Source organism: Ascaphus truei, chromosome 1, assembly GCF_040206685.1.
Source record: "Ascaphus truei isolate aAscTru1 chromosome 1, aAscTru1.hap1, whole genome shotgun sequence".
NCBI classification, from domain to species: domain Eukaryota; kingdom Metazoa; phylum Chordata; class Amphibia; order Anura; family Ascaphidae; genus Ascaphus; species Ascaphus truei.
Genome location: NC_134483.1, coordinates 270,723,675 through 270,737,620, shown reverse-complemented (window position 1 = coordinate 270,737,620; position 13,946 = coordinate 270,723,675). Strand labels below are relative to the sequence as shown.

At 39.5% G+C, this 13,946-nt stretch overlaps 1 protein-coding gene across 1 annotated transcript; it reads right to left on the bottom strand.

Annotated features, from left to right (window-relative positions):
• Window positions 1-7,128: 7,128 nt before the first annotated feature.
• LOC142470700 (uncharacterized) lies at window positions 7,129-8,883 on the bottom strand. The gene is made up of 2 exons (XM_075577337.1): window positions 8,710-8,883; window positions 7,129-8,344 (listed from the first exon to the last, which is right to left on the bottom strand). Exons 1-2 carry the CDS (start codon window positions 8,804-8,806, stop codon window positions 7,242-7,244), a joined length of 1,200 nt encoding a protein of 399 aa, XP_075433452.1. The 5' UTR covers window positions 8,807-8,883; the 3' UTR covers window positions 7,129-7,241.
• Between the last annotated feature and the right edge of the window lie 5,063 nt (window positions 8,884-13,946).

The window sequence follows — 13,946 nt, the reverse complement described above, 5'->3', positions numbered from 1 at the left end:
TCTCATGTTTACATCTAGTTTTGGGTCCTCCCTATTTTCATGACGTCACTTATTGGACGCTCAATCACATTGCATGTTTACATTGTAACCGTAGCATTACAAGCACTTCAACCTAACTTATACACACATGTACAGTAATTCAGCATTGGGACATCTTGTAAACTCATTCTATAGCAACTATCCTCATTACAGAAATGCATGCATATGCACACGACTATTCATTGTTGTCAACATGTCACAATAACATGGCTAATTACACATGTTACACAAAACTTTTCCCACGTCAATCTCAGCCTTTTTGTCTAATTACATGACTGACTGTTGCATTCACAAGTGTTACATGCATTGCACATGCAACTATTTATTTGCAAGCAATGTTTCTACAAAGGTTCACGTCACATCATTGCCAAATATCATCATTCCCTGCAGAATACACACAACAAATACTTATAACAAGAACTGCACACAGCTTGCCACAGAAATACTTTATTATGTTAATGTAACACCTTGCATTTTACTATGTCACCTGACATCATCACATACCTATTTAAAGGACGCCCATTACCTGTTCATTCACAGCTACTCATTTCAAAATGTTGAGATTGTTTAGGAGACGGAGGAACATTCTTTTCTATGACATGCTTGATGATGAAGAGAATCATATAGGGCAAGGGAGGGACACACCGAGGGACAGTGACAGGGACAGTCACGCGGATACGACAGGGACAGGGAGAGGGACAGGCCGAGGGACAGGTAGAGGGACAGGAGATCAGAGGAGAAGACAGAGGAGACAAGTTGTGCCTCGTCCGCGTCTGTACAGGGAGAGAACCCTGTTAGATGGGATGAGTGAGGAGGAGATTGTAAGTCGCTATCGTTTGAGTTCAGCAGCAATCTTAGCTCTTTATCAGGAGTTAAGGGGAGATTTAGATTTTTTCACAGCCAGAGGTCGTGCAGTCCCTGGGCTTGTTAAAATGCTGTGCTCATTACATTATCTTGCTTCCGCGTCATACCAGACAACTGTGGGCATAGTGGGCGGGGTCTCGCAATCTACATTCTCGCGGGCCTTGACCCAGTTTCTCTATGCACTCAATAGACGCGCTAGGAATTATATTCATTTTCCTACAGAGGCGACAGAGTGGCTGGAAGTCAGGACTGGCTTTTATAATATAGCAGGGATACCATGTGTGCTGGGTGCAATCGATTGCACACATGTTGCTTTGATTGCACCTAGTCAGAGTGAGCATGTGTACCGCAATCGTAAGCACTACCATTCACTCAATGTACAGGTGGTATGTGATGCGACGATGAGGATAATGCATGTGTTACCCAAATTCCCTGGTTCCAGTCACGATTCCTCCATCCTGAGGAACTCTTCAGTCTTCCATGCGTTCGAAGAGGGACATTTTGAACATGGTTGGCTGCTGGGTGAGTACACATTTACATGTTATAACACAAAACACATTTTTATTTAGGAATGTTGGCATTGTACAATTTGATCACTAATGTCAGCTTATGTGTGCTCCATTCATTATAGGTGACTCAGGATACGGAATTAGGCCGTGGCTCTTGACTCCGGTGCTAAACCCTCAAACTGAAGCAGAGGACAGGTACAATGCAGCCCATATATCTACAAGATCTGTTATAGAGAGGACATTTGGCCTACTCAAGACCAGATTTAGGTGTCTGGACAGAACTGGTGGGGCTCTTCTATACAAGCCTCAAAAAGTGTCTGATATTATCCTTGCCTGTTGCATTTTGCACAATGTTGCACTCAGGCACAATGTACAGTCAGACCTAGCTGAGCCTGTGGTAGACGAGCATCCCACCCATGTAGCTGCTGAAAATGAACAAACAGCCAGTGGTGGCCAGACACGCCAGAATCTCATCAATTCATTTTTTTCTTGTAAGTAAAAACATATATGTTCCAAGTTCTACTTTTATACTTACATTATGTTATCTTAACAATAATGTTTTTTTATATACCCTTCTGGTAGGACACAGATGAATATGGGTTGCACACCTTTCTTCTCTCTGCTGTGTGCACAAAGGGATGTGGCACCGGTATGTTATTGTTGCACAGGTTATATAATCCCTCTTCAATTGTACTTTAGTTGTGTGTATGTGAATAAAACTGGGGTAACAAAGCACTAATATTTTAGCATTGTGTTGTTCCTTATGCTAACACAATACACATATTATGCCCATACTCATTCATGCTTCTAGTATGCTTACATACAATGTTATTGGTGCAGTGTAACATGTACATCCATATGATGTGTACACCAGCCTGATTTACATTTTGAATGTCATGAAATATACATGGTGTTGCACATTTAACACCAAATACACACTTTGCTGTGTTGTTTACGGTACTGAAGATGGCATGTCAATGTTTGCAATTTATATATTGTTCCTTTGCATTATAGGTATATCTCCAGTATGACTGATCATGGTATGTATATTTGCTGACATCTCTCATAAGATGTGCCTACATCAATCTTCCTATAATTATTTGAAGTCAAAACCCAACATATTGGTTTAAACACAAATGTTACATATATGTACTTTCTGTATCATGTATATGCATTTAGCTACTCTTGAGCTTTCATGTGCATTGTATTAGAAAATGATTACTCCCATTTCATCACATTTTATGTATGTTTCCTTATAAATTCCATTATTGTAATATAGAGGTGTTTGGAGACAAGGGGATAACTGTAGTTATTTCTTTACTTACGGGAGATCATTCATCACGGATGAAATTGACTGATCATAAAACTCCATGCATGAATGCCTGCAATCACAACAATGCGTACTACATCTTATATTTAGCAATGTTGGTGTTTTGTAATGCTAGGAATTAATAGTCAACATTAATTTAAATTTGTGACATGTGTATGTATAAGTCACACGTGTGTGGATGTGTCCTACATGTACCAAGTGTTAAACTGTTAACAGAGAAGACACATTTGTCGCTAATGTTACTGTCATTTAGCATTTATAATTTACCAATATGACAATGTTGGTAATATTTTTGGAATATAAATCACGTCACTTCATCATTATCATGATGTTAATTATCAAGTATTCTCACAATTGTAACGTCAATCACGTGCACATTAGCATAGACACACTTTGTAACACAACTGTTTGTGTCTGTATCAATTTGTGTAGGATCCATGTATAACACCGACAAATGATAACACCAGCTTTATTATGGTAGCTTATATCATCATATTGACTATACTATGTATTTTTAGAACTTTTAATAAACACAGTAAACTATAGTTAGTTAGGTTAATGAAATATACACAGAAACGTACTTCATTACATGATGTTGATGTCATAATCAGAACATCATGCATTGTAGGGGACCACAACATCTGGCCAATAACATTATTTGCTACTGTCCCAAACCATTTTATCAACATACCCATGTAACAAGAGATTTTTAACAATAAATGGCTAGTTGGTTGTAAGTGTCCTTTACATTGGGAGAAGGAGTGGCTCAGTGAGTAAAGACACACACTGGCACTGAGAATTTGAAGCAGGGGAGTCTGGTTCAATTCCCGGTGTCGGCTCCTTGTGACCTTGGGCAAGTCACTTTATCTCCCTGTGCCTCAGGCGGCAAAAAAAAAATTGTAAGTTCCACGGGCCAGGGACCTCAGCCTGAAAAATCTGTCTGTAAAGCGCTGTGTACAACTAGCAGCGCTATACATGAACATGCTCATATTATAATTATTATTATTGTTACATAGTTTCGACAGTCATACGTTCCATTACACAATAGAATTCACAAATGTGTTAGCAGAGTGGGAATGGTTGTTATATATAAAACACACCATGCCATAAAATGATAGTAGTCATTAAAGAACACTCAATAAAAATTCATGAGGCACTCTTTTGCAACATCATTATGTTAATTAAGTGCTTATGCAATATAGGCATAAGGGTATCACATTTTTAATTGTTTGTTAATAAGCGCTGCAAGCAATATAAAATTAGTTCCATATGTAGTATAGTAGTCGGTGGCTCCTCCTCACAATCATCTCATATAAAGGTACAGTAGACTCTTCTGAAATCATACATTGATCCGATTGTATCTTCCCCGACATCTCTGAAATACAGCAAACACATGATGGTCAAATATGGCACCTTACTATATATGTATCCGTGACAACGCATTACACAGCTCTATATGATTGTGTACATACACACGTCACTCACTTATATGTTAGAAGTACAAGTGTACATCAGTATGTAATGTTTCTTTAAATTTGTAGCAGGCATAACTATGTATATGATGTGAACGTTGCCTGTATACTGAAAAATGTGCGCGCACATCTTAGTGTGCGCACGCACTTCACGCTTGGCTGCACTAACTGTTAGCGCATGCGCAAAACAAAGCGTACGTTGTGCGTTCAATACATCTTGAAAATACCATTAAACATAAAATCTTTATTTCAAATACAATGAATACGAAACTACATTCGTTCTAAACGAGTACATCTGTATTCTTTTGAAACAGACGTGTTTGGACAGAAAGGACGGCCGATAACACAATGCGCAAATGCAATACGTGTGACGTCATGTTAAACCAGCGTGAAACGCACGCTAACACTCCTCCCACTCAATTAACATTCGGCTAACGCCCAGTTTACGGCTACAAACACTGAGCCGCACACATGACACACTGCAGTTACCGTTACTATAACAAAACATGACAGCCAATAGGCTTTGAGGCGCGCATGTCGCTTGGGGGCGGGACTTACATCCGTAATCCTTTTTAAGGACGCCTTGGGCCATGACAAGGGTCCCACGTCATACGTGGTGGACCCGCTTTTAAATGTTGCATGATAACAAAACAGGTATGTGTTAGAGTTATGTTAAAATGTTGCTAATATGGTTAAAGGGATAGGAAAGTACGTATATTTATTCCGTCAGCAATGTGTACTACTCTTTCAGGTTATACTATATTGTATTCGGCAACAATTTCTTTGTGATCGCTACATGTTATGCAGTCTGCAATGTTACGCTGTATCCACGCATTGAAAGGGAAAATGGTGGTTAAAAAAAAAAAAAAAAAAAAAAAAAAAAAAAAAACATTTAAACGCACAGTCAACGCATAACGGTTGTTATATTTACCATTCTTCTAGAATTAACTCTTCGTCTGGCTGCAACTGCTCGCTCCAGAAATGCAAGGCATTTTCATCCACGCTTGACCCACCCGCTGAATCCAGTATGACACACATCTCCTCCATGAAGCGCTCATAGGAATCGCCACTGCTTTCTTCAAACAATTGGTCGGGAGGTAGGTTCATTTCTTCGGGTTCCCATTCCAATGCATTTTCAGCTGAAAGGCTTGGTACATAATCATAGTACTTTTGTTGTTGTACAATGTGGGTTTCAGGAATGGAGGGTGCAGATATTGCAGCAGGTATCGATTCACACGGAACAGTAGTAGCGGATCCATTGCTATTGGCATTAGGAATAAATATGCCTTTCACAACAATATATGTGCCCTCTTTCAGGGTAAAATGCTTTTCCTTTGCAATCTTCCAGAAACCATAGGTGTGTTCTAGCTTATCCTGCACACGTTCAAAAAAGTCATTAGTTGATAAAGTGAATCTTATTGAGGAATTAAAATTCCGCGCATGCCTACGGTCTTGGTAATAAGAATATTTAGCTCGAATCAAATCATAGATTTGGCGTGTGCTTGCTTTGTGTCCGCGACTGTTCAAAATTGCTTCTGAAACCATGTACTTATAACCTAAGAGGGGATTCATATGGTTAACGAATTCATCAGCCATGTCAGAGTAGCACAAAAGATGTGTGCAGTTCTGTCTTCTTTGCTCATCAAAATGATTCTGCTCAATGGCTAACAAATTCCTGTGTTTCGTTTTCAAGGTCAACAAAAGTAACTACTTTTACTCCTTATTTCAAACGCCAATTGGATGTGTCCTTTTAATTGGTTTAACTTTTGTGGTTAGTGATAGGCGAATGTGGGAAAAACATGTATCATTTTTTTATCTCGTTTGTGAAAACATTCCTACACTTATTTCAGTAACATTGAGTTTTCTAGAAAAATAACAAAGAGCACTGTGTGAAAATAGTGCTTAGACAGCCATATCAGTAAATACACACACCTGCAAAATGAAATGTTTTTTTCCCACATACATTTCTGTGTGTATTTGAAAGTCTGGTTAACTACCTGTCTGCATGAGTTTAAATACGTGTGTATCTATATATATATAAATATATCTCTCTCATAAAAATATATATATATATATATAAAGTGTATATTGTACTATATGTATAGTGTGTGTGTGTGTGTGTATATATGTATATGTATATATATATATATATATATATATATATATATATATATATATATATATATATATATATATATATATATATATATATATAATGTATCTTTTTTTTTTTTTTATATTGCAGGAGTACACACAACATATTGATGGCAGTAAGTAGGCCTTGTATGAAACCTATTTAAATGGTGATAAACATGAGTGAATTAAGTAATAAACATTTGTTTGCGCCCAATAATGTTAGAGGCTCACACTTAGTATAGTTGTCAAACATTAGGCCTGTATTATTAAAATAGTGTGTTTTCACAAGGAAGCATGAAGTGTATGTTTTTTGTAAATACATCTATACCAGTTTAGATAGTACTATATATACACACACACACACACACAGTGTGTGTCTGTGTGTGTGTGTGCATATATCAATACATACTACATATATTTTAGTATAAATTCAGAGATGTTCTTGAAACAAGAACACATAAATGATTAAAGGACAACATTACAATGGCCACCAAAGGTAAGTAATATTTAACACAAAATCCTGCTGTACACGTACAAGAAAGATGTTTGCAGTTAAATAGGTGCTTTTATAATTGCATGAAAATAATATGCACATGCAATGATTACATCAATTAACACACCCAAATGCAATGTTTTGCTGCAAAGTCAATGGCAGCTTCTCTAAACTTAGCAACTGGCTCCTGGTGGACCATTACTGAACAGACGATTAATACATCAATATTTATAACACTATTCATTAATTAGGAGTGTTAACATTTCCAAAACTTCACGTGTACAAGAACATACTTGAAAGTTTGGAAACAACACAGTCTTCAGCATACATACAATAGTAATTAGATAATCTGAAGTCAACAAAACAAGGCCAAAGACATATTTTGTGAATTTTAAAATTTATTTTTTTTGTTCCTTTTGCGAGCGAGTAACAGGCCTGCTTGTTGTCTCTTGAATTTTCCTTTTTCTTTTGCCACCAACTTTAGGCACAACAGAGCCACTTTGAGTGGCCTCTGGCACTTCACTGGCAGGGCTTGTGGCCAGTGACTCACCTACAGGGCTTTTGGGCAGTGACTCACCTACAGGGCTTTTGGGTAGTGACTGTTCACCTACAGGGCTTGTGGCCAGTGACTCACCTACAGGGCTTGTGGCCAGTGACTCACCTACAGGGCTTTTGGGCAGTGATTCACCTACAGGGCTTTTGGGCAGCGATTCACCTACAGGGCTTTTGGGCAGCGATTCACCTACAGGGCTTTTGGGCAGCGATTCACCTACAGGGCTTTTGGGCAGTGACTCACCTACAGGGCTTTTGGGTAGTGACTGTTCACGGACAGGGCTTGTGTCCACTGACACATGTGAGCAAGTTGGTAGACACTGCACAAGTGATGGTTGGTCTGTTTCATGTGTGTCTTGTTTTGTTTTTGTCGCCTCCTTTGTAGGTGTCTGCTGCTGAATTTGTACAGATGGCAGCGGTAGGATGTCATCAGGAACCTGCACAGCAATGTCTGCTACTTGACCGGTAACATTTGGGCCTGGTGAATGAATATCAGATGAATGTGGTGAAAACTGACCTGCATGAACAGATCCTGCCTGTGAGGTGTTGAATTGTGGTACATTAGTCATTCTCCAGTAATTAGCTTGTGTTTGTTGAACAACTAATGCTTCGAATGAGGTGTTGATTTTTTGCAACTGTTTAGGCACTTCAATGAAGACTCTGTGGAGATGTGCCAATTGTGAAACTGTTTCTTCCTGCAGTGCAATCATCCTTTCCAGCACTGTCATCAGGTCAGAATGGCGACGATTTTCTGCTTCCACAATTTTTCCCTCAGAAGCTACAATTGCATCATATGTGGTATTTGCTGGACGTTTTGGCGGTAAAACAGTTTCAATTGGAACCTCTTCATGGTCACTTGCTTGTATTTGTGTGTCTATGGCGGCGGCGGCGGCATCATCATCATCATCATCATCATCATCATCATCATCATAATCCTCTTCATCATGTTCTACAAATAAATGTACACATTATTAAATGGCATGTTAATCTCTGCTGTGTTACTATGTAATTCTACAGTGTCAAAAGTAACAACTAACATGTTTCCATACGTTTTATAACCTCACATTAAAAACTACCTTGAATTAAGAATAATGTTTGGACTCAGTATGAAATATGAGTGAATGAAAACTTGCTGTAAACTCACAACTCCTACATGATAGTTAACATCACTAACACAATACATGTTGCCTTACACTTCATTTTCACATACACTAAGTAATCGTATTTAAAGAACATGTGCAAAACAATTAATGAACATGACAACATAACATATAGAAGAGCACATATTATATGGCCACCAACTGATACACTCACCTTCTAGGTGTGTTGAGCTGGCTGACCCAGGTGAAGACACTTGTTCCCTCTCAGGTGACACATGTCCTTCAGGGGCAACTATATATAACAATAACATAAGTTTTACATTTACATGTGTAAATATTGAACAAACAGTTATTGTATGTTCTGTATTTATGAGTACGTAACAGCATCAGTTCCTTAACCCAAAATGTGTGTGTGAAAGTGAACATAAATAGTTGTAATAACAATGTACATGCCTGTGTACTTAGAACTTTTGAGTTCCCTAACATAAAACATACTATGTTTCTGCAGTAATGCGTGAGGATAAATAGATAAAATTTGTACATAAAAATCATATGTTGTGTAGTGATATCAGTATCATAATGTACATAACTATCATGAGATGACCATTCACAATGGTTATCATGAAGGTGGTCATATTGCAAAAAGTTTTGTTTTTGGTACAGGATATGTGTGGTACATTAATATAAGATGTGGCACACCTGAATGTGGCTGTGACTCAACAAGACAACACATGCAGTGTGTGATAATGTGTCGTTGATAGTAGTAGTTCAACTATAGATATGAGTGAACTAATGTGTGAGGTACGCTTTGATAAGTAATGAGTTGTTGGGGCATTTAGTAGCTAAAGTGAAGCTTTCAAATGAGTGTGATTAACTTCAGTTGTGCTAGTCAGGTTGTAAGAACGGTATTCCCTTCCCCAAAAAGCCTAATCAGCCACACCTTTCAATTACTTGAAACAGGTGAAAATGGTGTGAACTAAGTTGACCCTAAAATGAGGCTGTAATTAGTGTGTGTGCTGAACCCCACCCCCTCTGTTGAAGTGTATGCTGTGATGAGATATTAATTGCAGCTGCTTTAACACAATGGTAGATGAGCTAAATAGTCATGTGCAGTTTTTAAGTTATGAAAACAATGACATAAAATATGATACGTGTGCCTCATTATGCTGTCTGTATATGAGTTAAAGCAAAAATGGACCTTTTCATAAACAACTATAGATGTGTTAGTGCAAGTGATGTTTGTAGGCCGTTGCATGCAATATATTTGATGCATGCTTAAAATAGGCAGTAATGTCATGTTTGTCGGAGTAAAATAAATAAAATACACAATAATATTATACATATTTATGTTCTGTACCTGTAGCTAGTAATAATTTCTCATTAACATGTGTTACACATGTGTACTACCCTGTTGTTCCCCATCTTCGCCCACCATCAATTGCTTCCACTGCAGCAATGCATTTTGGGAATTCACATGTAAATGAGCACGCAATGGCACGTGCTATATTAGTTACTGCTTTTAGTAGGACTACAACATATATGTCTATTTTGAGATATATATATATACAGAATCAGACATATACATATATAGATGCAGGTATGCTTATATTGTGAAGACAGTATAAAAAGCAGTGTAAATATGCAAAATAACTGTAAGCAACGACACGCCTAGTACAGTAATATTTCTCACCTGGTGGAAATTGTGAGGGATAAATTCCTATATCACGGTCACCAGGTAAGCCTTCCACGACGACGGGAAGTAATTTTGCCCGAAGCAGCTCCTCCAATGGACTTAATATGAGACGTTGTGGTGTCGGCCCACCTCCAGTGCCAGTAGCATGCACGCGTTGGTGTTGTATTTTCTTTTTCAATTTGGACCTAATATCATCAAATCTCTTGTGACAATTCCGCTTGTCCCTCACATGATTCCCACACGCATTGACACCAATGACTATTGTGTCCCACATTTCTTTTCTGCTTGCTGAACTTGTCCGCCCTTGAAAAACATATAAAATATATGAGGTAAATTAATAATAATAGAAGCACCAGTTTCCTACACTGCTAGCTGTTCCAAGAGATAGCAAACATGCTGTTTTATGTGTAATATGTGAAGCACATGAGCATTCACTACTAAACCTATACATGTAAGCAAGGTTGCATTCATATTGTATGCAGTTATGGCAAATTGACCGCCTGTGTTTAGTTGTCCTTGTAAGGCATGATAAAAAGCTGTGTTTCCAGACTAATTAACATAGAAAGATATTCTGAACCCATATTTGCATATGAACAAAACTCAGATGACCTAGGATCACATGTATTTGAATAATAAATGTAAAGGTACACTTACCTAGTAAATGTCCATATATACTGTCATAGTGCTCCAGAATGCCAGTGACAAGAGCTGTATTTTCCTGGTCATTGAAGCGAGGATTACGTGGCTTCTCCACACGTTTCTTCCGAGCAGGTTTAGGGTCAGAGCTTGGTTGGTGCTGACTGGACTCTCCTTCTTCCAATGGAAGAGCCTCCAAAAGCTGCCCACCAGCAAGCACGCCACCACCAGACACCCCATCAGCAACTGCGCCACCAGCAGCACTCACAGCACCAGCACTCCCACTCCTAGCACCAGCACTCCCACTCCTAGCACCAGCACTCCCACTCCTAGCACCAGCACTCCCACTCCCAGCAACAACACTCCCACTCACAGCAACTGCACTCCCACTCACAGCAACAGCACTCCCAGCAACAGCACTCCCACTCCCAGCAACAGCACTCCCACTCCCAGCACCAGCACTCCCACTCCCAGCAACACCACTCGGTGCACCAGCAACATCACTCCCCTGAACAGTACGTTCACTCCGACGCGTACTCGCACGAGTAGCACTCCCACTCCCACCAGCATCACTCTTCCCACGCTTTGCGGGCATACTTCCAGCACTCACAAAAAACAGACAACTAATGTACAGCCAATCACACGAAACACTTCCACATATAAAACAAGACAAAGATGTAAACAAAACAACAATGGACAAAGCTCACCCAATACACAACAAGTCTCTCCGTCAATATGCAAATGTTCAATCAGCCAGCTCTGTGCGTCTCTCTCTCTCTCACTCCCAACAACACAGAGAATGATTAGCAGTACACGTTGCCTTTAAATATGGCGCGCAATCCAATACATGCTTGTTTCGCCTGATTCAGCAAGATTTGTGATTGGGCAACCTATCAGCACCCCGCCACGCACGCCGATACACCTGTGTGTGATCGGATAATCATCGTGAGAGTGGGCGGATTTGTTTTCGGGTTGATTTTGAATGTATTCGGCACTTACTGCATACGGAGAGGAAAAATCGCCATTAACATGACTAATCGGTAAACTTGCCGATTTCACTTAATCGACGCTTACTGCATGAGGCCCTATATATCTCTACTGTATATCTCTAGCATGCTTTCTCTCCTCTAACTCCCCCCCCCCCAAGCAGAAGATACAAGGCACTGTAGTCATAATGTACTGTTCCCGATGTCATGCCCTTTTCCCACAAACCCCCCAAAAATCTGGATTGAATAATTTTCGGTGTGATTGTAAATATATAATATTGTCTCTTTCTTTACAGACCAAGATGGCCAAGAAGCACCATCCATTGAGAAGAAGAAAATGACAAGATTGTAAATTTGGAAGAAGAGGCGACTTTGTATGTTTGTTTTATGCATTTTTCCTTTGTTATCCTGAAAAATAAAAATTTTAATTTGTTACATTTCATTTTTTTGGTGTGTTCATGTTTTAGTGTTTACACACTTACAGTAGTACAGGTACAGTACTACACTGTTCTGTACATAAAGTTGTAAAGGCATTTAAATATATATAAATAAATGACATATAGTACAGCACCATACACAGTATATCAATCATTAAATTGAGTTGCTTTTAGTGCTTAAATAGTACTATAAAAAAATAAAGTACTGATGTAGTTTAAATATAGTATATCTAAATACTGTTAATCTTTGACATACAGTACACTATAAAAAATCTTTAAAATCCAGTACATACTGTAATGTAATGTTCTAAATGCATTTAAGTATATAAAAATGTCTCTGTACAGTATACTACAGTATACTGTAGCACAAACTGTGTTTTTACTATATACAGTACAGTACTGTAGTGTAGATACACAGAGCAGTACTACTGTACAATAGATATCTAGCGACTCCATGACGTATGCACTGTGCTGTACAGTATCTTACTGTACAGTAATGAAATTAATTTGCTTTTAGTGCTTAAATAAATGTACATTACGGTATGTACACTATACTATAAAAAAATCTAGAAAATAAAAGTTGTTTTTACTAGTTACAGTATATACACTACCAGCAGAACTATACTACTGTATAGCGAAGGGGTGAGCAAACTTTTTATGCCGAGCCCCCTTTTCATCTATGAAATTTCTCGGGCCCCCCCTGCCTGATGTAATCAAAATCACATGATGTCAGCGCACGTGAGCTGGTTCAGCCAATGAGGGCGAACCAGCTTTGTAACGCATCTGTCACGCGTCTACAATCTCCTGCAGCCAAGTTCACAAATTGCTTGGGCTGCAGGCGTGCGCGCAGGCAGTATACTAGTATTGGATCACTGTTTATTTTATTGTTTGCTGGCATCTGGTAATATGTTTTTTTCTGGTGCACAAAGGCAATCCATTTGAGGGGGCATTCATCCACTTCTTTGCTACATTCCTTCCCTCTCCCGTCCCCCTTTTTTCCTTCTCCCATTTACTTTCCCCAGTGTCATCCACTCCTACCTACCAGTTTTATGTATTATTTATTTATTCCCGTTTTAAATGTTGCCCAGGGATCAGGAACCCCCATAACTAAACTCAAGGGGGGTACTGATGAATCTCCCCTGCTGATCAATCCTCCCAAGTGACCCCCCTGACCCAAAGAATAACCCTCAGCCCCCAAAACTCATCCTCCTCCCAAGCCCCTCAATTCTGCTATCTCTGCCTGACCTTCATCCCTCCATTTAGCCATTATGTCTCTCCCTCCAGCCATTGTGTCTCTCCCTCCAGCCAGTGTCTCTCACCTCCCCCGGTGTCTCTCTCTCACCTTCCCCCAGTGTCACTCTCTGTCACCATCCCCCAGTGTCTCTCTCACCTTCCCCCAGTGTCTCTCTCTCACCTTCCCCCAGTGTCTCTCTCTCACCTCTCCCAGTGTCTCTCTCTCACCTCCCCAGTGTCTCTCTCTCTCACCTTCCCCCAGAGTCTCTCTGCCCCTCCCCACAATATGTCTCCCACCTCTCTATGTCTCTCTTTCTCTCCCCCTCCCCACAATATGTCTCCCACCGGTCCATGTCTCACTTTCTCTCCCCCTCCCCACAATATGTCTCCCACCTCTCCATGTCTCTCTTTCTCTCCCCTCCCCCCAATATGACTCCCACCTCTCCATATCTCTCTTTTTCTCCCC